At 36.4% G+C, this 26,163-nt stretch overlaps 1 protein-coding gene and 1 long non-coding RNA gene across 22 annotated transcripts in view; one reads left to right on the top strand and one right to left on the bottom strand.

Moving 5' to 3' along the window:
• Positions 1-26,163, bottom strand: part of KTN1 (kinectin 1) — a 185,784-nt gene that overhangs the window by 115,246 nt on the left and 44,375 nt on the right. For all 21 annotated transcript variants that reach the window (XR_457381.3, XM_016424477.2, XM_007472933.3 and 18 more), the window contains 8 exons: positions 25,031-25,578; positions 16,170-16,304; positions 15,766-15,933; positions 14,718-14,848; positions 10,069-10,185; positions 8,838-8,978; positions 7,020-7,126; positions 1,920-2,052 (listed from right to left, as the gene is read on the bottom strand). Coding sequence is in view for 20 of the 21 variants with exons in the window: in XM_016424477.2 (XP_016279963.1) it covers positions 1,920-2,052; positions 7,020-7,126; positions 8,838-8,978; positions 10,069-10,185; positions 14,718-14,848; positions 15,766-15,933; positions 16,170-16,304; positions 25,031-25,553 (1,455 nt within the window). In the remaining variant the exon portion in view is untranslated. The remainder of the gene's footprint in view (positions 1-1,919; positions 2,053-7,019; positions 7,127-8,837; positions 8,979-10,068; positions 10,186-14,717; positions 14,849-15,765; positions 15,934-16,169; positions 16,305-25,030; positions 25,579-26,163) is intronic.
• LOC103096760 (uncharacterized) lies at positions 3,030-21,216 on the top strand. The gene is made up of 3 exons (XR_457380.3): positions 3,030-3,211; positions 15,862-16,003; positions 19,365-21,216. It is a non-coding gene; the product is annotated as an uncharacterized LOC103096760 (long non-coding RNA).

Genomic DNA, 26,163 nt, shown 5'->3' with positions numbered 1-26,163 from the left:
GTAGAAAACCTTTCAGCATACTAATACTACAAATTATTTGATAAATCATCTCTTTCAACTGATGTCGCTAAAACCATTTTTCCATACTTTCATAAAAAACTTTGGTATGAAAAAATAAAAAAGTCTGGTATGAACAAATTTAGAAGTTATTTCAAACATATAAACTCTCAAAATTATAAGATCCTAAAATGTCTATTATAGAAGCTGATACAATATTTTCTGTTCTATTTCATCCCTGTTTTAGAATCCATACTAAGAAACAGTTCCGGGGCAACTAGTTGGCTCAGTGGATTGAGAAGCAGGCCCAGAGATGGGAGATCCTAGGTTAAAATCTGGCCTGAGACACTTCCCAGCTGTGTGACACTAGGCAAGTCACTTAATCCCCATTGCCTAGCCCTTACTGCTCTTCTATCTTAAGATACACAGTACCAATTCTAAGAGAGGAGGTAAGGGCTGGGGGTAATTTTTGGTTTGGTTTTGTTTTTCTAAAGAATCAGTTTCAGATCAGAAAGACAAGGCAATTGGAGTTAATGACTTGTCCAGGGTGACACAGTTAGTAATTGTCTGAGGCCAAATTTGAACCCAAGTCCTCCCAACTCCAGGCTCTATCCACTGATCCACCTAGCTTAGTAGGTGGAGCCCCAGTAGGTCTTATTTTCATTACTTTGATTTAAAAGGTGACCTTTAAAAAGGTTAGGCCTATCTTTATTTACAAACCGACATCACAAACACCAAAAGCTTAAGCAAAATGACACTATTAATACATATTTTGACAGCAATGACTGAAAAAGTACACCACAGCAACTAAAACTTTTAATGTTATTCACCCACAATAGTATATTCCAACAAATGTAATAGAATAGAATAATAGAACCATAAATAAGCTTTTAACCATACCATCAAGACCAATGTAGAATAAAGACTGGTCAAAAAAGCTATTCTCTCTACCTGTTTAATTAACGCCCAAGTCTTCCAATACTGGTATGGATCAAGAGGTAAAAACTATTGTTGTAATTGTCTAATTATCTATTTAACAGATACTTGTCAAAAAGCAGCTATTTCATTTCTTACAGATAAAAACAATGACTATGCATGTGACAAAACCACAATACTCATTTCTATAGCAGTAGATCTGAAAAGATTTACCTATATCATCTCATTTCATGCTTACAAGATCAGTAATTCCTATTTTAAAAAGAAGGAAAGTAAAGTTCAAAGATAAAGAAGGGCTTTGCTCAGGATGATAAAACATGTATTAAAAATGATGTTTGAAGTGTATAACCTATATTAAAATTGAATGCCTTGTCAATGCACCAGAAGGAGAGGAAAGAATTTGGAACTCAAAAAAAATGTTAAAGAGTGTGAAAAATTATTTTTACATGTAATTATGTAAATTTTTTTAAAAAAAGAAAATTTTAAGAGGCAGCTGGGTGGCTCGGTGAATTAAAAGACAGGCCAGACCTGGAGTGGGGAGGGCCTGGGTTCAAATCCAGCCTCAGACACTTCCTAGCTGTGTGACAAGTCACTTGACCCACATTGCCTAGTCCTTACTGCTCTTCTGACTTGGAACCAATACAGAGTATTGATTCTAAGACAGAAGGTAAGGGTTAGGGTTTTGGTTTGGTTTTTCTTTTTAACTTAAATTTTAAAGGAAAAAATATTTCAACCTAAGTCACTATGCTCTGTTCACAATGTCACATGATCATTTTTATGTCAACCCTCTCATCTCCCTGTGGCCATGCCACCTAATATACAACAGAAACACTATTAACACTCAAGCTACATTCCTTGCAGCTATAATTTAGATTTAGGTTACCATGGGGGGGATGGGGGGTTAGGGGGAGAGCACATCATCTAAAATTATCAGGTTTACACAAGGGCTTAGCACATCTCTGAAAAACTGTGTGAGTAAATGTCACCTTCAACTGAGCAACTGCTTGCTCAGCGTTCTTCTTTTGAATTTCTTCCTGCTGCAACTTTCCTGTCTTCTCCGTTAGTTCATTTGCCAGCCTAGCATATTCCTGGCGGAGCTTGTTCAGTTCAGAAGACTGCCTGAAAATAAGGCCTGGATTAATAAAATTTCTACCACAAGCATATGAAATGAGCAAAACTTATATTCCCAATCAGATATGAAAAAAAATCAATAACCCTGTTTTCTATCTTTATCCTACTTAAAAAAAAATTCAAAATTATAACCACATAAAGCCAGTCAGATCTAATTTTTTAAAATAACTCAAGAAAGCTGGGCTACATATTACAGTGGACAGAGCACCAAGCATGGAGGCAGGAGGAATGTGATTCAAATCTGGCCTCTTACATGTCCTAGCTATGTGACCCCGGGCAAGTCACTTAAACTCAACTGCTGGAACCTTGCTGCTCTTCTGGCTTAGAATATCATAACTAAATTTAAAATAAAATACTCTTAATCTTAGCATTTTCTCTGAGTCCTTCAAAAAGAAAGACAGGGGCAGCTAGGTAGCTCAGTGGACAGGGAGTCAAGCCTGGAGTCAGGAAAATTTGGGTTCAAATTTGTCCTCAGATTCTAGCTGTCTAACCCAGGAAAGTCACTTTACTTCAACTACCTAGCTTTTATTGCTCTTCTGCCTTAGACCCAATACTTTATGAATTCTAATATTTTTTAAAAGGGGAAGAAGATATAAGATCACCTCCTAAAAGTTATCCATTTGAAACTAGACACTAACTAGAACTTTGTCTTTTACCAACTGGCGTTTCCATACAAAAGCTGATTTTTTTTCAAATCCAGATTAATCTAAATCTAAACATGGTATCAATTACACATGAATATGACTTTTAACTAACCTTTCTTCCAAAGGTTTAAAAAGACTTGTTTCATTCATCTCCAATTTATGTGGTTTTTTAAAAAATATGTAGGTAAGAGTTTATATGCACCAACTCTTCTAATAAAAAAGGGGACATAAGAATAATAGGAATGGATGGTCAAATTGTGGTATATGTTGGTGATGGAATACTACTGTGCTCAAAAGAACAATGAACTGGAGGAATTCCATGGAGACTGGAACAACCTCCAGGAAGTGATGCAGAGTGAGAGGAGCAGAACTAGGAGAACATTGTACACAGAGCCTGATACACGGTGATATAATCAAATGTAATTCTCCATTAGTGGCAATGCAGTGATCCTGAACAACCCGGAGGGATTTACGAGAAAGAACACTATCAGAGGAAAAACTATGTGAGTAGAAACACAGAATAAAAACAACTGCTTGATTACATGGGTCAAGGGGGATATGTCTGGGGATGTAGACTCTAAATGGACATCTTGGTACAAACATCAACAACATGGAAATAGGTTCTGATAAAGGACACACATAATACCCAGTGGCTACAGGAAGGGGTTGGGGAAGGGGAGGGAAAGAATATGATTCTTTTAACCAAGGAAAAATGTTCTAAATTGACTAATTAAACAAAATTTTCAAAAAATAAAACACAAGTTTGACCTTTAAAAAAAGGGCAATTAACTATACCACTAGGACAAATCACTCACTTTGAGGCTTTATTCATTTATCTAGAAAATGAAGGCATTGGATTGAAGAGTATGAAGCCAGGAACAAGGCATAAAAAAAAAAACTAGAAAAAGATAGAAGGTTGGTTAGGTTTAAAAGCGAAAGAAGACATAAGATCATAAAGATTTTAGGAAATCACATTGAGAGATAAATAGAAGATGAACTGGAGTGAATAGAAACTTAAGAGAGACAGGCCCACCAAGAGGCTATAAAATAATGCAGGGGTAAAGGGTGATAAGGATCTGCACTAGTGTTGGCAATGTCAGAGGAGAGAGGGGGCGCTACTTAGGAGATGTTGCAAAGTTAAAATTGAAATTGGCAATGGACTTGATAAAGGGGATAAGAGATAATGACCAGGATGGTACCTAAATTCTAAATCTACGGGACAGGGAGGATGGTATTGCCCTCTATGAGATAGAGGAACGTAGGAGAGGAGTTTAGAGTGAAAGAAAACAAGTTCTGGTGTTGGACATGTTTAGTTTTTAAGACATCTATTGGACATTCAGTTCAAGATGTAAGAAAGGTAGTTAAAAAAGATGTGAGACTAGGAATCTCTGGGTGACTGCGAATGGGCAAGTTGATCTGAGAATCATCATCATAGAGATGTTATCTGAATCCATAGGAATTTATTAAATCCCAAAATATGCATCAAGACTAGCAGAAGGTCCAGGACATAGCCTAGTAGAACACACAGGGCTAGTGCATGGGATCTGGATAAAGATCCAGGAAAAAAGGCTGAGAAGTAACAGTCTGAGAAATAAGAAAAAACTTAGCATCAAGGAAAAGAGGTTGATCACCTATGACAAAATCTACACAGAAGTCAAAAAGGATGAGGATTGAAAAAAGACCCCTGGATTTGGCAATTAAGAGATCATCTATAGCTTTAAGAATCAGAAGTTTTGGTGGAATGACAAGGTTAAAAGTTTTATTAAAAGGAGTTAAGAGACTGATAGGTGAGAAAATCTATTACATTCTTCTCACGGAGTTTAGCAACAAATGGCAGGTGAGATATAGGACACTAGCTGGCAGGGATGGAAGGATCAAATAAGAGGTTTTTGAGACTGAAGTCAATGCAGGTATATCTAAAGACAACAGGGAAGAGGTCAGCAGGCAGGGAGAGCTTTAAGATAAGTAATGAGTTGAAGTTGTGTAACACAAATTTGTAGTGTCCCCAGTCAGAATGGTTTTAAAATTTTCTCTACATTCTTTCAGCAGCAAATGTGTAGTAGTGAAGGTAACAATTGGTGTGAGTGATCCAAGATTGGCACTTGGCAGGGAGTAATAAGCAATACAAGAGAGCCAGGAGACTTCAAGAAATTAATGCAAAGCCAAATTCCCAGAGGTGCAAGAGAGGAAAAAGAAAAAGAGGCTAATGTAGGAATAAAATAGCATGAGAAAGAACTGAGAGGTTATGATTCAAGGTGATGATGTGGATTAAGTAGAGTCTGGAATGAGAAGGCAGAAGATGAGTTGTAAAGGCAACAGATTATGTTCAGATGAGGGGATTTTTGAACTTGTGAAAATGGGGATGATGCATTTTTGGATAATGGCAAGATTCTTTGGGTGTGGCTCAGATAGGGAGGAAGGAATAGGTCTGGGGAAGTTAATAGATTGAGGAATTGAGGGATTAAGGTATTGTGAGCCAAATACTAAATTTAGTGAGGAAGGAGAGTGACCTTCAGGTCTATAAACAATAGTTATCAGAATTTGTATTAAGTGGTATCAATATGGAATCTAGGAATCCCAAACTTATGGCCCAGTCAGATCTGATGATCCCCAAGTTTCAGAACTAGTTTATAGGCTGGAGACCCCAAAGCTTGTCCTTGTTCCCTTTTCCCAGGGAAATCTACCCTGAAGAGGATCTCAGGCTGGCAGTTTCAGACTGAGTGGGAGACCCTAGAGTGGGACTAGGCATATGCTAAGGATCCTTTAGTACCCATTCTAAGTAGCCCCTTTCTCTTACACCCTAGCCTCTAGCTAAGATTCCTTTCCCAAGCTTGATTGTATTCTGCCCGTGTAGTTTGAACACTCCTAGTAAATCATCTTTCCCTGCCCCTGGGTTCACCACATGGTATCAGTTCCCCAAATTATTTTTTTCCTTGGAGACTGTCATCTAGTGTGGCACTCCCAAGGATAATATCTCCAGAGTACAGGGTTTATACCCTGAAAGTTGTGGAGCCTGAGGAAATAATTAGATACTGGACTTATCCCTATCTTGATTAAAGACTTGGGTTTTTCTGACTATTTTAATAGTTCTGTGTTATTTCCAAGTGAACAGTATTATATATTGATTACAAAAATAGGAAAATAGATTGAGTGACTCGAGTAGGGAGAAAACCTGGACCAACAAGCCAAGGGATAAGAGGAAAGTACAAGAACTGGAAAGGGTAGCCAAGGAGGCTGGATCATCAGGGAAGAAAGCCATGTTTCAGTGGTTACTAGAAGGGACTGAAGAAGATTTAAGATAAAGAGAAGTTTGTTGCCCATGGAAAAGGCATTCCAGGTCATAGTGAAAGAGGTAGAGAACTTTTAATTGGGACTTCTTGGGGTGGGAAGTCTGAGGCAGATAAGAAATAAAGAATCAAGTGGTCTGGATTTATGGTCTGGTTTGGATTTGAATACTGGCCTTCCAGGGGTTCAGAGCATTATAAAGTTTGTTCATCACAGAGTGGAAGGTGCTTCTCTTCTCAGCAGCACTGACCTTCACTGTTCATAAGCAAGACACTCCCTTGGATAGAAAAATATTTTCCAACTGTCCCACATAGCTAAACTCCTCATTTTCACCTATCTTCCCTGACTTCCTTTAAGTTCCAACTAAAATCTTATCTGCTATAAGAAGCCTTTCACAACAGCTCTAAATACTATTGCTTTTCCTCTTTTAATGATTTTCTGTTTTTCCTATATACTGTTTATATATAAAGTCCTTTCTTTCCATTTGTTGTGTATATTGGGAACTCCTTGAGAGCTAGGGCTATTTTTTGCTTTTTTTTGTACCTCCAATGCATTTGCTTAATATACAGTAGGTGCTTAATCAATACTTATTGACAAATGAGGTGATATAAGTTCCTTCTAAAATTGAAAATTCTATCAGTCTAGAAATGATAAAGTTGACAATACCAGCAATGTCAAACATAGAAAAAATAATCATCATGAAGTTAAGACTATACTTCACAATTTTTCAAAAACATAAAACATATCTTAAGATTATGAAACATTAAAGTTATCGGACAGATTTCCTTCTGCATTTTAGGGAATTAATCTACCCAATAGGAGGGCGCAGAATTGGGGCTGTACAGATGTTCTTCATGTAATGTCTTAACTAAATTCCTATTATGAAGTTTTCAAAGAATAATCAGCATTAGGAATAAGACAATCATAAGGATATTTCATCACCAATCAGTAAGTCATTTTAATGATTAAAGAGAAGAACATGAATTTTCCAACTCGGGGAAAATGAAGTCTTCCAGGTCAACATACTTGCTTTCAATTTGGTTAGTGGTATTGCTGACAGCATCTCTCAAAATAGCATTTTCTTGCTTCAAATGGGCAATTTCCGCTTCCATTTGTTCACGAACTTTCTGAAACTACAAATAAAATAATTTATTTTACATTAGTTGTAAAATAATAGAAAAGCCTAAAATCTACATGTGAAAACTATAATAAGAAAATGGCATAAATAGTTCATTTTATATGTATGTCAAAAAAAATTTTTAACAGCCAAAAGTTTCACTAATTAATAGGAAATTACAATGAAGTTAATAAGATAAATACATCCTAATACATTCATCTCAATGTTATCATTGGAAATAAAACACCCTAATAAGTCACATATAACAGGCAACAGTAAAAAAAGAAATAAATGGTTTGATTACATAAGAATTAAAAAGTATCATGGTTTGTGAAATATCTAAGTACTAGGAGAAATAAAAAATAAAACCATTATAACCAGCAGATCCATTTCAAACAGGAAAATCTAACAAAAGTTTATAGAAGAAAGAAGATAAAAAGACTACTGAAAGGTAAAGGAAAGGATTACAATTACTTTTCACCTATGCATGGCACCTTTATTAAAAAAAAAAAAACTCATGAATCTCATGTAGAAAAATAAGACTATAAGAAAAAAACAATTCTTTACAGACTAGAAGTTTAATCAATGGAGTGCCTGTGCAGAAAGTCATATTTAAATGGAGTAAATAATTTCATCCTTTAAAATGTAGGTTACATAGACTCAAGAGTGTAGAATGAATTTCTTTGTCTTTTTTTTCTTTTATATTCCCCCACTCAGAACACTGCTAAAGCAGAAATTTATTTTGCATGACTTAATTTTTTTTAAACCCTTACCTTCTATCTTGGAATCAATATTGTGTATTGGTTCCTAGGCAGAAGAGTAGTAAGGGCTAGGCAATGAGGGTTAAATGACTTGCCCAGGGTCACACAGCTGTGAAGTGTCTGAGGTCAAATTTGAATTTAGGAACTCCCATTTCTAGGTCTGACTCTCAATCCACTGAACCACCCAGCTTACTTCATTTTTTAATGAATGTTGTGTTCTTTGCCTTCCTAATGGATGGATGGAGAGGGGAAGAGAAGAACATTTGGAACTGAAAATAAAATAAGTTCAATTTTTTAAAAATTTGAATATGGGTTTAACATGGAAATAGGTTCTTAACAATGATACATGTATAACCCAGTGGAATTCCTTATCAGTTCCAGGCAGGAGAAGGGAAAGAGGAAAGGGGGAGAGGGAAATCATGAATCATGTAAACATGGAAAAATAGTCTAAATTTTAAAAAAATTTAAGAATGAATTTTTAAAAAAGGAATATGAATTTTAAAAAAAAACAAAGAAAATATAATTACAGGCAATTAAACAAAGATAGGGGCATTAAGGAAGAGATAGGTGATGAAAAGGGGAAGGACAAAGGTTATCTCTAGTCTTTAAAGCATAACATACTGAGAATGTGAAATTAAAATTCAATCTCTGCAACACTCCAAATTAAATTTTCCAATTTTTCCATTACAAAAGTAAATGGGTGTGAAGAAGTTGATAGTAAACACTTGGAATTAGGAAGATGAGTTCAAATCCACTCATTAGCTATGAGATCCTATCGCTTAACTTGTGCCTCAGTTTCCCCACAACTGTGAGATAAAAGGCACCTCAAAGAGATAATGATAGATTTGTAATAAATACCTCTCTGTATTGAACCCATTTCTGTAAGACCCATGGAATACAGTTCATTCCTATTACAATAAGAATTTAAATTTAGTCCTATTTGAATTCCAAGCAATATAAACAAACCTTCATCTGCATCTGTTGAACCTCTTGATAGCGGCCATGTATTTTGTTCTGTAAAATATTAAGTTCTTTTTCTAGAGTATCAATTCGTTCTTTCATCCTTGTTATAACCATGGTACTTCTGTCCTTCTCTGTCAACAACTCCTAAAATTGTAAATCAAGAAAGAAAAATTTTTTTTAAATTAAAACCAAAAAGGACACAGTATTTTTTAATATTAAATTTAAATGAAGCAGTATTTATTGCAGACTGAAATGCTAAATACTACCAACCCTACAATCAACACTGTGGCTTTTATCCAAGTACATTATTAATTTCTCTGCATGTAATGTCTACTGACTCCTTTTTCAATTATAATTATATAGCCCATGAGGAGCCAACCACTCCTATAGTCAAGATTGGTTAATAAGATCATTTTAAATCCATATAATCATCTTCCCTATTTATAGAACAGGAGATAATGATATAGAACTAGCCTCAGAACCAGATTCACATATAACCCTGACCCAGTTATGGATGGGTAACCCTAGGCATATCACTGAAACTTCAGCACTTTAGGTAGGTCTATAAAAATTACAGAGAAATTGTCAATCTACATGGTAGAAGGAGTTTGCTCACCTAGGAACTTTCTATACCAATAGTCATAAGCTTAATACACCCCCTTTCCCATCTAATACTTTCAATAATGAAAACTATCCTTCAGAAAAAAAACTTGTGATAAAATTCAGACACTTCTCTAAAATTCTTTCCCAGGACACAAATTAACATGGATATCACAGACCAGTATGATTTCATTTTAGAAAGCAGATTTTGTTAGCTAGGGCAAAAAAAAGGCCTAAGGATGCTGAACTTTTTCTCATTAACTTGATTTCAATAGCTTTGCATTATTCCACAAAGAAACAATTAAACATCAAATTCCACCAAGAGAAATATCAATGTCTATATTTATATATAATTTTGTTGTATTTCAAGAACATCTACAAATATCTAAATTATTTTTTAATATAAAATAAGTCAAACCAAAACCCAAAAAATATACTAAAAATCTCATTTTCCCAGTATGTATTAATAATGTCACTGATTAAAGAAAATGCTCCCTTTATATTATAAAGTTCTCTATCAAATGAAATAATTTAAACTTTGCGCCACTACCAATTTCTTAGAGAACACTTTTATCACCCATTCTGACTCTCATTTGAAGTCACTGGGGTATTGGCATTCACAGTAGTTATTTACCTGAGCTAAATGCTTGTACCGATCTTTTGCAATAATAGCATCTTCTTTTGCAGCAGAAAGTAACTTCTCTTTTTCTTGAAGCTGATGTAAAACAACAGCTACTTCACTTTTACTGAACTACAATGAAAGAAATCAATGGCATCATGATTTTCTAAAATATTTCTGGAAAGTTACACCCAATAACAACAATAGTGTAAAATCTCTTTGATAACTAATACATAAGGAATACAGGGCTCTGTCAACCTGGAATCTAGAAGCCCTCAAACTTGTAGTTTAAAAAGATTTAGTGATCTCCAGTTTACTAAGCTTGGAGGTGGAAATCCCTGGTTTTACCATGTCACATTGGAGTTCCTCCCTGAGGAAAAGTTCTACTTCACTGCCACTTAGACTAACAATAGACCTGAGTTAGTTTGGGTAGGAATCCCTGCAGATCTCTTTTGTCCCAATGGTTTCTGCCCTTGGGCCAAAGTCCTAAGGTGGCCCAGTCCTGGGCTGGGTCTTTCCCTTTTTCAGCCCCTCAAAGTTATTCCTGTCTGGAACTCCTCTTTTATTGCCATTGTCAATCAACTCTTCCCCTCAGCCCCCATGTTTCACCTAGAAAGCTATTTAAGCTCCCCAACTCCTTGGAGTTGTCCCCTTGGTAGCACTCCCAGGGATAATATCCCCAGAGAACCCTGTAAAAGTTGTGGAGTCAGACTCAAGAGCCAAATATTGGACTTAGCCTTTTAAAGACTTGGCTTTTCTATTTAATAGTTCTGTGTTATGTACAAGTTAACAGCTCAGAAATAGACCTTTCTACAGTCAAGAGGATGTCATTTAATCCCTAACGATAATCAAACCAGGTTATATCTTACAATCAATGATTCTTATAAAAGCTTTAAAAGCTATGTTTAAAATAAAAAGTTGCCTATTTAACAAATTAAAACTGGGACCCTTATCAGTAGCACTAAAAAAGACAAATCAACTAGCACCAGTCAGTACGCTCCACTAGGTCAAAGACTGAATAGCAAATGTGAAGGAAAACAAAACTAGGTTGTATCAAACTGGATTCTAGAAGCCCCCAAACTTGTAGGGTAGAAAAATGTAATGATCCCCAGTTTACTTAGCTTTAAGGTTAAAGCCTCAGGTTTGTCCCTGTTCCTGTGAGAATCCACCCTGAGAGTAATCTCAGGATTAACAATGCACTTTGGATGGGGACTAAGTCCAAGCCTAAACCCAGTGACTCTTTGGCCCAGTAGGCAGTTATGAAAGTTCCATCCTCTGAAGGAGGGTGAGGCTTCTCTTCTGGAGACTACAAGAGTCACTTGGCTTCAGTTGTTTCTCTACTGCCTACAGACTTGATCATGTTTCTCCTATTCTGAAAAAAATCCTCACTTGATTTTTACATCACCAGTCTGTTAAAATTAAAATTAGATCTCAATAATAAAAATATTATATTTCGAGGGAATTATTAATGCTCATTAGAAAATAAAGGAATAAAGAGGATACAAAATAAAGACCACATGCCCATGGCTGATTAGCCATTTAAATATCCCCACTCACACGATATGCCATGATGAAAGGAAGCCAGACACTAACCAGGAATGCCCACTCAATATTTATCCCCTGTCTACAGGAAGTACGTAATGACAGGAAGTCAGAGAGCTCCTGGGAAATGTAGTTCTTTTTTTAGGGTAACAAATTTTCAATTATACAACTCTCATCCCCTAGCTCTCCTATCTTTTGTAGCTACTCTAAAACAACAATCTACAGTAAGTACTTTCAGGATCTCACCCATCATTCTCTTCTTAATCCCTTACATTTCATCTTCTGACTTTATCATTCTATTGAAACTACTCTCTCCAAAGATACTAACTGTAAGGATGATATTAGAAAATAAGTATTGTTTTATTAGTTTAGGATGTCAACCTGGAGATCTAGAAGTCCCCAGTTTATTTAGTTGGGAGGTAGAAACCCCAGGTTTTGAACTTGTCATAGGAGAGTTTTTCCCCCTGAGCAAAGGTCCTATTTCACCAGAAAATAGACATCCTGGTAGTTTGGGTGGGAGCAGCTAATCCCATCAGATGTTGAGTATCTCTTTTGTCCCAAAGGCATCTCCCCCTAGGCTAAAAGTCCACTTACCAAGGGGGCCCTGCCCTGTGCTGAGTCTTTCCCTTTTGTGTCCATTGTAAAGCATGAGACCCTCACTGTTACTCCTTTCTGGAACTCCTCATTTTCCTTTTTTAGCATAGTAAAGTCAATCAACTGTCCCTCTCACCCTAAACCCCCAGGTCATCTTGAAAGATATTTAAGCTCCCCAACTTTAATGTCATTCTCCTACCTTTGGTATTCCCAGGGGCAAGTGACCAGAGCAACCAGTTTAATCCTCAGACTTTGTGCAGTGTGGCAGGCAGCTCTGTTGTTGAGGCCTACTAGCTCTGAACTCCTTTTTGATTTTGACTATTTAATAGTTCTATATTTTTTCCAGTTAACAAGGTATAAGAAGTAAAGTGGCTGCTTGAGAAAAGAACTGCAATTTGAAGCAGAGCTGAGAGAGCATGATAACTTCACATGTGACAGTTATAACCATTTTTCCTATGTCAATTACTCCCTCTGGCAGTTGGGAGTTGGTCTCTGGCAGTTGGCTCTCTCTCAGGGCTGGAGGAGGTAACATTTTTGCCCCTCTGTCTGTCAGAAAGATCTGAAGAAGTTCAGTGTTTTCCCTTCCCAACTTTGGAAACACTGTTGAATATCTATTGCGGTTTTCATAGATTGTTTAACTCTGAGAATGACATGGGCACTGTACCCCAGAAACCCAGGGGAACAGGAGTTACCAGGGAAACTCCCTTGCTCCTTTGCATCCTTGTGACTCTTAACCTAGAAACACCCAATGACCCCCACCTAGGGTCCGGAGATGTTTACCCTCTTTTGTCCTCTAGACTTAAGATGGACAAAGAAATGAATCTTTATGCCTCCAGGCAGACCCCAGTCAGATGACCACCTCACCCCACCAAATGCCTGAGGGAATAACACGCTAGGTCACCTCTACACCAGGACAGAGCATCTAAAGAGTATATAAACCCCAGAACTGATAGTCTGGGGGACAGCCTTCCCACCCATGCAGTCCCCATAGACGAACAGCCTTTCCTTTCATGGTGTCCTCCCAGGAACTGCTCCCCATCTTGTTGTCCCACCTTGCTATCCTCCTGGCCATTCTCAACATTACCTTCTAAATTAATAAATTTCTTTTTGTTTTTAAACTAAGTTTTGGAGTCTTGCATTCTTGCAAAAGGTATCCTTCCCGAACCCCAAAAGGTATCCTTTCCGCCCATAACAAGAAGACCAAAGAAAAACCTAGTCTTCGGTTTGGACTCTGAGATTCCTAACTTGATTCTTGTTGGCACTCAACCAGCTAGCCTTTGCTATTTTATCATTTGAAGGGAAAGTTAAGATTTATAAGGATAATATCAGTAGTTTTTAATTAGATAGTATGAATTTGGGTTAGTCAGATCAGGAAGGATTAGTGTAGCTTATGAAACACAGGAAAAGCTGTTCCTTGAGAAACCTAGGAGTTTATTTGGGTGGATTTAGAATCCCTTAGAATTAGAAATCCTTTATTTACCCTTATATATTTCAATAAATATTTTATGTTTATAATAAGAGTCTTGTCAACATGACATCTAGGAATCCTAAACTTCTGGCCTAGTGAGATCTGATGAAACCAAAGTTTCAGGACTAGTTTATAGGTTGGAAACCCCAAAGCTTATTTATCCTTGTTCCCTTTTCCCATGGGAATCTACCCTGAAGGGAATCCCAAACTGGCAGTTTCAGAGTGAGTGGAAGACCCTCAGGGGAATGACAATCTGAGTTGGGCGAGACTAAGCATATGCTAAGGACCCTCTTTGTCTCAGGTAGTCTGCCCTATTGTATCAGGACCTTTCCCAAGAAGATCCACACCGGGGGCAGGAACCAGGCTTTAGTATCCATTGTAAGTAGCCCCTTCTCTTACATCCTAGCCTCTAGCTATGATTCCTTTCCCCAGGTTGATTATATCCAAGTCAATGTAGATTGAACACTCCCATTTTCTTTTTAGCTATAGGGATGTCAATCATCTTTCCCTGCCCCTGGACTCCCCAAATGGTATAGAGGTTCTCCAAATTCTTTGGTTCCTCAGGAGTCCATCTTGAGCCATGGCACTCCCAGGAGTCTGTGACCAGGGTGGCCAGAGTTCAATCCTCTGACTCTGTGCAGCAACTCTGTTGTTGAGGCCTACTAGCACTGAACCCCTTTTGCCCTTGATTAAAGAGTGATTTTGACTATTTAATAGTTCTGTGTTTTTTCTAGTTATGTTGCCCTTCACAGACAGTGAAGAGCACTAAATGCCAGACAGTAGTTTGAAATTATTTTTTCAGGCAAATACTTTGAATTGTCTATCATTAGGAGTCACAAATGGACAGTTCTATATATCTGAAAGTATTAACATAATTCTTTTATTCATAACAAATCTATATTCTATATCTAATTGCTAAATATAATCCTAAGGAAAAGGGGGAAAAAACAAATATAGTTCAAGAATAATTTTTTGGTTAGTAAAAGTAAAATAAAATGTTCACCTGTATCTACAATTCTCAACATTTTCCCCCTCAATTAACACCCAAACATATGCTTACCTTCTTTAAAGCATCTTGTATAGCACCAGACTTCTCCCTTAGCAAGTCTACAACACAAAGGGCCTCAGTTTCAGAAAATGTCATGTTCTTCAGGGACAGAAGGAAATCCTTAAATTTTACTTCTGCATTCTCTAAAATGAAGAAAAATAATTTGACAAAAATAAGCAACTATGTGACATAATTCAAAATGATAAAAATTAAACAGGAGAAAATATATCACACACCATTAAATGAACACTGCTTAAATATTATTTTTAATGTACTATTGAAACTAAATGTCCCTAAGATGGATTAGAATAAATAAAATTACTTAAGGAGCCAATAGTAAACTCTATCCTTTGGGACAAAAAAATCAAAAATAGTATACATAAATCATTCCTAAAAGATAAAACATTTGGATATTCTAAATTTAAAATTGGCCCATGCATCTCAATAGCTGATTAAAATCTTATCTTTCTACTACCAGAACTCTACCCTATATCCTTACCCTGAAACCATCATCCCCCTCAAAAAGAGACCCTTCTTCCTCCATTTGCAAAACTGTTCACCCATATCCTAGGTTCAAGTGGGGCTAGACCTCATGCAATCTATTAGTACAAATAGTTCTTAACCTTATTAGTCAAAAAATTCTTTGGGGATGACCATAAAACTAGAACTAGACAAGTAAATTTGAACAAGTCACTTAATCTCTTTCTCAGTTCCTCATCTACATAATCAGTTTGGACTAGTGACTTCTAAGATTACCATTACCATGAGATAAGATACTATGATATCACTTAGTTTTCTGATTCTACAGTCAATGTAACATAATCAGTTATTGATGTATATATATATATATATATGTATATATATATATATATATATTTTTTTTTAAACCCTTACCTTCCATCTTGGAATCAATACTGTGTATTGGCTCCAAGGCAGAAGAGTGGTAAGGGCTAGGCAATGGGGGTCAAGTGACTTGCCCAGGGTCACACAACTGGGAAGTGTCTGAGAGTTATTGATATTTTTAAGGAACTAGAACTAATCTGTTGATTTTTCAAATTACCTTTGTCAGTTTCATTTTTCAGTTTTTTGGCTCCGGTTTTTTGAGTCCCCTCTACTTGATCACTTTTAACCAGATCCATCACTTCTCTCTTATCAGCTGCAGGATTTGAGTCAGAATTATCCATCAAAGAAGTATAAGAACTGGAGTGGCCATGATCATCCACCATAGCTGTTATGTAAAATTCAACAAAGCATTTTTTTACAGCAAATTAAAGTTGAAGTAAAGCATGTAATTTAAGGTAAATAAATGATATATATTAAAATTTTACATTTCTAAATTTTTGTTTCCACTACAAGGGATGGAGGAATAGCAAAAATCTTTTTTTAAACATTTCATATCCATATCACATAAATTCATATCAGTATGAAGTTATTCAAACTAAAAGCTTTAAAACAATATTTTACCATTATCTATTTTTTGTTTCTTTGATGAATTTTTCTTTTTTCCTGATCCACTCTCTTTAGTCTCCTGTTGTAGGGGTAATGGTTCTTGTTTTTTGGTAGGTGACAAAACCACTTCAATTTTTTTATCCTGGTCATCTAAAAAAGATGATCATTAATGTATTACACAAAATAGTAAAGATATAATATATGTAAACTGAGTCAATCCAAGGTTAATTCTGTATGTTGGGCTTTTATCATTATTTTGTATCAGCTATATGTACATGTCTTTAAGCAATAGAGTAGTTCTCAATAACATGTGCTGGTAAAATATAAATATTACTGACCCTCAAATCACACTAGTTTCAAATTTTGGCTCTTATACTTACCAGATATAGATTGGGTAATCACAGACAGAAATTTAAGTTTCCACATCTACATATGTTGACAATATTATTATTTGTAAGACAAATATAAGAGAGTTGTTATGAAAGAATGCTTTGTAAATCGTTAGGTCTTTTATCAAAGGGAATTATTATCCTATATTTTTATTTTAAGATCTGAGAGCCTATCAAAACGAAACATCTATTCTGATGTTCAAGTTACCAGGAAAGCTGTATTTCAATAAATGGAATTAGTCAGTTAATAAGACTAAGTATAATAATATCAAAACTAATGAATTATGTCAGAATCGTCTATGCTATTAAAAAATATATCTTGAATTGATTTCTTTCTCAACAAATAAAATATTTTTTCAGATTATTACCATTTTATAAAAGGGCACTCACATCTTACAGAATATAACATACTAAAGAAAAAATGCTGGACTTGAAGCTATATGACCTCTCATTTAACCTCAGCTCTGCCACTTAGTAGCTATGACATTGGGCAAGGTCGGTTACAATATAATTCCCAATTTATTCATCAATAAAATGGAACAATAATATATTACCACCATCGTGTGACTTATGTGAGATTCAGTCAGATAATATAAATGACAGAGCCATTTTTTATATTTCCCTGTAATCTCAATAAGTTATACCCTTACTACTATTTTTAAGACTAATGCTTCTTACTTTTCCCTTTATCCCCTGCCTGGATCCTATTCATTCATTATTGCTTCTGTTAGGAACTTGTTCTAGTAATCAGCTCCCTTCTCTCTCCTGTAACCTCAAGCCCTCCATTTTCATAGTTTCCTATGTTTATACTTCTCAAAAGGCCCAAGTTTCCCTTTTCCTCTTTATTTTTTTAAAGCCTCAATCACTCCCCCATTCACAGACAAACTTTTTAAGTATTCTACAACTTAATCACAAATTCTTTAACCCTTTCCAATCCTTATCCCCAACACTCCACAGAAACAGTACTAAGTTTCCATTAACTTCCTTTATCAACAAGTCCAATGTCCTTTTTTCTCTCCCCCCTTCCACCATTTAACCTTCCTGACATTACCTCCTGGTGAAAGGTAATTCTTACCTCCAAAAAAAGTAGGATTGTTGTTTTTATTAATTCTTATACTCCTTGTCAACATGAAATCTAGAAATCCCAAACTTGTAAGATCTGGATCTCCCCAAATGGTATATAGGGTCCCCAAATTCTTCTGTTCCTTCGAATCATCATCTAGCTCTGTGCCACTCCCAGAGATAATGTCCCCGGAGTCCAGGGTGTAGACCCTGTAGAAGTTTTGGTGCTAGACTCTGAGTAAAGGGCCAATTATTGGACTATCCCATTCCTGATTAAAGAGTGGTTTTTTGACTACTTTAGTAGTTCTGTGTTATTTCCAAGTTAACATCCTTTATAATCACTTCCTCCTTTACAAAACTTAAATATCTTCCAAGGTCTTGTTCTGGGTACAGTCCTTCTATCTCTCAGGTCAAAGTTCAGCTACCACATATAGCTCTGAAATGTATAGCTTTACCTCTACATCTCTAATTGTTATCCTCAACTCCCCACTCACTCACCCAACCCAAAGCTAATCTATTGCCAAGTTCTGTCACTTCTACAATGTTATCTCTCATAAACACTCCCTTCTGTCTTAGGACACTGTCATTATCCTAGTTACAGGTTCTTATTCTAGTTGATCTCTGTGTCCTAAGTCTTTCCCCACTCCAATCATCCTTCAAATTTGCCTTCCTAAGGTACAATTCTAAATGTCATTCCACTTATTCAATAAAACCTAGTGGCTCTTACTTCCAGGATAAAATATAAAAGCCTGTTTTATATTTTAAAATCCTTATGAAATGGCCTGCAGTTACCTTTCCAATCTCCTCATATTTTTAGCTCTACACCCAAGTAATCTATAATTCAATGATCCAGGCCTCCCCATTGTTCCTTACAAAACACTCAACCCCCCTGCCTTGAGCCATATTTGCTGGCTATAGGTCAGCCAGGAATACTCTTCCTCCATAATTCTACTAAGCTACCTTCAAATCCCAACTAAAGTCATCCCTTTCACCCACAGAAGGAAACACTTTAAGAAAAAGACCTTCCTAACCTCACTAATTCTAATGCCATCTCTTTAAAGATTACTTGTTTTCATATTATTTCCCCCAATAAACAGAGTTCCAGGAATACAAAGACTGTCTTTAGCCTTCCTAGGTATCACTAATACAGAGCACAGTGTCTAGACCATAGGAAGTACTTGATATTTAAATGCTTATTTAACTTTCCTTAAAGGAGAGAGGTGCACTGAGTAAATATCTCCCAGGAATAGAGGATGGCCAGTGTCTGGCACAATGACACAGAGATAGGAGATCTTTGCCTAAGAGAGAAATAGGGAAAAAAGGCAAATTTGGCTGGATCTCAGAATACAGGATAGTAATTAGTAATGTCTAATGAAGGTGGAAAGATAGATTAAGGTCCAGTGGTACAGGATTTTAAAAGCTGAAAAGAGCTTATCCGAAAAGCAAAAGAAAGCCACTGGAGATGTATGAATAGGGCAGCAAGTATAATGTAGGATGGAGCAGAATGGTGAGAAATTGATCCATGGAGGCCAATTAGGAAGCTGCTGCTGTAATCTGGGTATTGGCAAACATCTGAAATAAGGTTTGCTGAGTGGAAAAAGGGGGTAGGAATTAAGAAACATTGTGAAGGTAGAAACAGCAAGATTTGGGAACTGATTAGCTAAGTGAGACTAGGGAAAGTAAAAAGCCAAGCTTACAAAACTCAGAAATTGGTAGGAAAGTGATTCTTTTCCATCTTTTTTTATTTACTTGTCTCCAGGGACAAACTGGTCTACTCGTCATGAACATACATCCTATACTTACCTGCTTTCCCTCTGTTCATAACTGTACCCAATGGCTGGACAATTCTCTTAATTTCTAACCATCCTTTAAAGCCCAATCCAAGGGTCATGTTGTCATGAGCACTGTACCCCCAGAAACTCATGGCAAACTATTATCAGGGAAAATCCTCTGCTCCCTTAGGCCCTCATGACCCCCAACCCAAAACACCAGACCTGGAAGATGACCTTCCTTTGATTGCCCCATAGAATTGAAATGGACAAAGAGACACACTTCATTCATTCATCCTCCAAATCAGGAGAACCACCCATGCCCGGGGGCTAACCTCCCCTCCCCAACTCCTTGCTCCAGAAGCAAGTCTTCTTATCGAAGAATAGGAAAACCCCAGAACACAGACATTCTGGGAGCCAACTCCCAGGTTGCTCTACTCATGCTGTCTTGCTGGCCAAAAAGTCATTAACTAATAAATCTCTCTCGAGTCATATATCGTTGCAAAAGTTATCCTTCCTGAACCCCAGGGGTACACCCCTACACCCCACGGATCATGCATAAGGGCACAGCTTCTCAGGTAGGAAGGAGCCTTTCTTAGACTACTGAAACCCCATTTGGGTAACATCTTTGTAGGACCTCTTATATGCCCTCTCTCCCATTGGTCCCAGAAGTCAGTCTAGTCTGGCCACTGGATCTGGGGTCTATCAGCTCCCCTTTTTCATACTAGAAGACATTCTGGTGAAGGGGAGACTCTCACCTCACTAACATTAGTGCTATAGGTCAGGCAACCTCTGTGGCCGTACAGTTGTTGACCCTTAGTGTGGAATTGGCCATTCCACATCAAAATGGGACAGAGACAGAACATACCCGGAGGTTCCCCTTTGGGGTGTATACTAAGAAGCATGGCCTATCCATGGCACCCTAAATTATAATATCATCCAAAAATTGGACTTGTTTAGCATAAGGAAAAGGAAAAAGACAGCACAACCTTATAATTCTGCATTTATTAAACTCAGTCTAAATCCTGAGCTTAGGAGGGCTTGCCATATGCACCTTACCCACCCTTGCTGACCCCTACACCCCTTAACAATGTCATCCATGGAGCTTTCCCTAATATCCCAACTTGGAAACAAACCCACTTTGAACCTCTTAATGTACTTGATCCTCACAAAAATCCTGGAAGGTAGGTGCTATTATTAATCCTCATTTTACAGTTGTAAAAACTAAGGTTAAAAAGAGGTTAGTAACTTGCCCAGAGTCACACAAGTGGTGAATGTCTGAGGCTGAATTGGATCTTAGTTCTTCTTGACTCTAGGCATAGCATTCTGTCCACTGGACTATGCTGTTGTCTAGTAATAGTTCTTTTCACCTAAAGAATACATGCTTAGATGATTAGGAATTTTGATAAATCTAAAAGAAAATACATTTCTCAATGCCTATGACAACTATAATGAAATAAGAAGTTGAAATAGAGGTTAAAATGAAGTTAATTAAGGTAGTTATTTGGTAGTCCCATTGCAGCAAAGATAAAAAAATACCACATTCTCTTAGATCCACGATGGCAAACCTTTAAAAAACAAGGAGTGCTGAGCCCCACCCATCCCATACTTCAATCCTCCCCTACCCCCCACCTCAGACAGGGGCAGGTGAAGTGAAGAATGTCTTCAGGAGCATGGAGAAGAGATGAGGAATAGTTCTACCCTAAGTCCTTCTGGCTTTCTACTAAAAAACTGGAACTCTGCTATGCAACTGCAGGTATGTCCCCAGAGAGGGCTCACCATCTTAAGACTTATCTTAAGTCTATCTTAAGACTATCAATAAATTATATTACATTATTGTTATATTATTTAGCACTATTATACATAGTGTCTATAAGATGAGCATGGGTCAAGTACATCACTGGTTTAGAAAAACAACCACCCTAAAAAATGGAGTATAAAAAAGAACTGGAAACTGAAGGGATGCCCATCAACTGAGCAACTAACAATTTTGTTATATGATTGTCATAGAAGGTATATGATAATGTCAACATGGAAATGCCCCCAGTTTATTTAGTTTGAGGGTAGAAACCCCTGGTTTTGAACTTGTCACAGGAAAGGTTTCCCCCTGAGGGAAGGTCCCACTTTGTCAGACAATGGACATCCAGGTAGTTTGGGTGGGAGCAGCTAATCCCATCTGAGGTTGAGTATCTCTTTTGTCCCAATGGTTTCTCCCCCTAGGCTAAGGTCCATTACCAAGGGGGCCCAGCCCTGGGCTGAGTTTGTGTCCATTGTAGGGCATCAGCCCCTCACTGTTATTCCTGTCTGGAACTCCTCATTTTCCTTCCTTAGCATAGTAAAATCAAGACTGTCCCTCTCACCCTAAGCCCCCAGGTCATCTAGAGTGGTATATAGGTTCCCCAAATTCTTTTGTTCCTTGGAGTCCATCCTGAGTCAGTGGCACTCCCAGGGGTCAGTGACCAGAGTGGCCAGAGTTCAATTCCGACTCTGTGCAGTCTTCAGGGAGGGAGCAGCTCTCTTGACCTGGCCTATTAGCCCTGAGGTCTTTTACAGCTGAACCCCTTTAGCCCTTAAAGAGTGATTTTGACTATTTAATAGCTCTGTGTTTCTTCTAGTTCACATGTGCTACAAAGAATAACAAAAGAGGTGGTTTCAGAAAGACAAAGTCTTTCAGAAAGTATATGAACTAATATAAAATGAAGTGGGCAAAACCATGAAAACACTGTCCATAGTAACAGCAACGTTTTAATAATCAACCATGAAAGAATTAGTTTCTCTAATCAAAAATCCACAATTTCAAAGGATTCACATAATGAAAAATGCTCTTCACCTCCAAGAGAGATAACTGATGAACTCTTAAGTATACATTAAAGCATGTTGTTTTTTAAAAAAAAAAAACTAAGAGTGCCCAACACTTTGAAGTAAGTAATAGTTAATATTACTGAGGAAACTTTCTGCAATTATTACGTCTTATAATAATTAAAATCTATCTTAAAAGAGGGTTATGATTAAAGGGGAAATTGATTTTTTTAAAAACCTTTTTGGTCTATATATACCTGGGAGAGGCAAAATTGTATTGGTTACAAGATTGGGATATTAAATTCAGAGCCTGTTAGATAAGTCTTAACAGGTGATCTGGTGTAAACAGTTTTCTTCACTGTAATATCACACTTTTGGGGGGGGGGGAGAGAGAAAAGAGGAGAGGGGACACTACAGTACATTACAATTGTCAACATGGAATCTTGAAGTCCCCAAACTTATAGCCTAGAAAGATTTAATGACCCCCAGTTTACTTAGCTTCAAGGTGAAAATCCCAGGTTTGACCTTAAATCTAACTTCACCAGTCTCAGACTAACAATAGACCTTAAAAGAGTTTAAGTGGGTGGCTAATCCCATCAAGTGTTAAGTATCTCTTTTGTCCCAGAGGTTTCTCCCCTTAGTCCCAGATCTATAGTGGGTCTTTCTCTTTAGTATCCATAGTAAAGCATCACTGTAATTCCTATCTGGAACTCCTCATTTTCCCTTGTTACCATTGTAAAGTCAATCTACTATCCTCACTCCTCCCTCCACAATCCCCAATTTACCCCAAGAAAGGTATTTAAACTTGGCCACTTTAATGGCTCCTAGTAATTCTCCAATCTAGTGCAGTTAGCTTTCCCAGGGGTCAGTGACCAGAGCAATCAGTTTAATCCACAAACTTTGCATAGGTATGTGGTATGCAGCTTTGCATGGAGACAAATATATAGTGCAAAAATCATAAGTATGTCATTAAGCATCAAAAGAGTTACCTAAATTAACAAAATACTGACATTCATCGAACAGAGCAGTACTATTTAGTCTAAATCTTTAAGAGTTTCAGGAAGATTCTTATTAGCATCCATGGCCTATTGTGACCTATTTTAATAACAAAATAGAATTAAATTGAGTCTCAATGTGTTTGTTGTGTTTTAAATTGTTTACAAAAACCCTTTAAAGAGGAAAAAATAACCTGATTTTTCTAGAGTTGATTTTTATATATTTATCAAGTTTCATCCAAAATAACCTTGTGAAAATAATATAGAATACCTTTCTCAATCTCCATTAGTACAGAGATTTCAAGTGAACTTTCAATCAAGTTACATCTTGATGTCAGATCCAAAAAAGCCCTGATGTGTTAGAGATACATTATTATCAGAATCCCAAATCTACCTAATGTGGCTTGTCTATAAATATCAATAACTTCTTCATCAAAACACAAAGATATCTAAACCCCAGAAAGACTGGACCTGTAGGTGGCATTGTAAAATAAATTCAAGTTCAAATTTTAAGTGAATTTGGCTTTGACATTTCCTGTGTGATCATGGACAAATCATTTAAACTGCTTCCTCATCTACAAAATGAGATAACTGGACTACATAGTTCTTATAATGTCTATTCACTCTCAATATACAAATCTATGATTTAATTTAAGAACTCAAAGGCCTATGTAATTAGGACAATTTTTTCGGGTGACTTATAAACATATAAACTTAAGGTCCAAAAGTATTTTGATCAATGGCATCATTAATAGAATAAACAAATAAATTGCCAGAATGACTACTTTGAGGAACAACACTCATTTTAATTACAAAATCTAATCATTTTGTATTTTTAAAATTCATATCATTATTAACAATGACTGTTAACTAAAAAAGGGAAATTAGATTTGGGCTTTTTTAGATCATAAGTTTCCTAAGAACAACTGATAAAAGTTGCAAAGAGTCAACTTTAGGCCATATATAAGGGAAAAGTTTGAGCTATTTAAAAGCAGATTAAGCTTCTTGGAGAAATAGCAGTTTTCTCATTCCAACTGGAGGTGCCCAAGCAAAGGCCATTTGCCTAAAATTACAGAGGGAATTCTTTCTCAATAATAAGTTAAACTACATAGCCACTGAGATTGCTTCCAATGTTGACATTTCTATCACGTGACCACCATGTGCCCGTACATCTTTATAATGATAGTTCAATAACTGTAAATGTACAGCCATCTACCTATAACTACCTTCAAAGACTAGTTCAGAACATCACCATTACACTACTTACACAAGAGACTACTTACTCCAACAATCCACATGCTTCACTAGCTAAGGATAATTCAGGATATTATCTATAACTTCCAATATATAAAGACTCAAAAATATAACAATTATTTATCTCTCATGATTATCATCATCCTGATAATTAACTATCATTAAGCTAAAAGACTCCAACACAAAACACAAAATTAATCTAGGGGAGAGTGAAGACAAAATTTTTTAAGGAAAGTCTTCATTTTTTTTTTAAACTTTGAGAACAAAATCTGAACTGCTGATAATTGGAACATGGTAACATTCTCAGTTGACGTTAGCATCATAATTCTAGAATACATATTCAAATTACATGCTTTTTATAATGCTCTAAGAATATTCACTCAAAAATGAAATTTTATAAATCCATAATTTTATGTTATCATAGGAGGCAAAGTAGAAGAAAAAACTACAAAGAAAAAAATATTTCTCCTTCATTTTACCTATGTTCATTAGAACAGTTAGTATATTGTGAGCCCTCAAGGGTTAAAGCACAAAAACTAAAGTTCTAGAATTAGTTGTTATACCATAAATATAACCATAGGATATCATTAAAATTATATGTATAATACCAATTCCATTTTTAGGCTTTTTTTGCCCTGGCTTCTTCTTTGAACTTGAAGCTTCAGATGGTGGTGTGGGCTGTTTGGTAACTGGAATTGGTTCAACTTTTTTGCCTGGACTCTTTGATACATCACTTTCTTTAGTGGTCTGTTCCTCCTGAACAGGTTTGTGTTTCTTTTCCTTTTTCTTCCGCTCTCTAACACCAATTGAGGCTTCAACAACACCCAATTGAACAGGTGTTACTTGTTCATCATCTAAACACAAAGCATCAGTTACTTTAAATTCCCGGGAAACATTCTCAGAATCAGATTCATGGAGGTTCCCATTCTGAGTTTCTTTCTTTTTGTTCTTTTTCTTTTCTGCCTTCTTTTTATCAGTCTTTGTGGGCAGAAGTTTTTGTTCTCTTTTCTGTTTTGCAAGAACTTCATCATATAATGTTTCTTTCATAAAAAGCCAGAAGAAGAGGAAAATAACTGTAATAACGACTGAAGGAATTAGGATGATAAAATATGTTGACTCGTAAAACTCCATGGTCCTTCGTAATATCCTATAAAACCTATGTGCAAAAGAAAAAATATTCCATGAATGTCACATTTTTAAAATACACTCTTTCCAATTGGTATTTGAGTTACATTAACTACAAAGCTAAGCAATTTACAGAATTACCGAAATCAAATATTTGATTAATTTGTAAACTATATTTAAGGTAAAAAACTTTATGTGGTACAAAACTAGGAAAATTGTTTGTAAGCAAACTCCTAGCTAGCTATCTAAAAATTTTTAACCACAAGAAAAATCAATGGTGCAAAAAACCCCAAAACTTCATTTTAAAATATTTATTTCTTATAAATGTAAAAATATCTTGACTGACCATGTTAATTTTATACCACAGTAATCCTAAAAAGCCCAAACACACAGTGGATAGAGCTGGCTTTGGATTGAAGAATGAGTTCACATCCTGCTTCTATGTCTGGCACACATTAACTGTGTTACCAAGAGCAAAGCAAAGCATTTAACATCACAGTGCCCCAGATAACTTTTTAAGGCTCTGAATTACAATTCAGTGGCCAAGACACATAGCTGAAGGAAGTTTTCTCACAGTTATTCTGTGAAGATGGGATTTGGCTCTCCCCTGATTGTA

Source organism: Monodelphis domestica, chromosome 1, assembly GCF_027887165.1.
Source record: "Monodelphis domestica isolate mMonDom1 chromosome 1, mMonDom1.pri, whole genome shotgun sequence".
NCBI classification, from domain to species: domain Eukaryota; kingdom Metazoa; phylum Chordata; class Mammalia; order Didelphimorphia; family Didelphidae; genus Monodelphis; species Monodelphis domestica.
The sequence above is the reverse complement of the archived record's forward strand: the minus strand, read 5'-3'. Positions and strand labels throughout refer to the sequence as shown.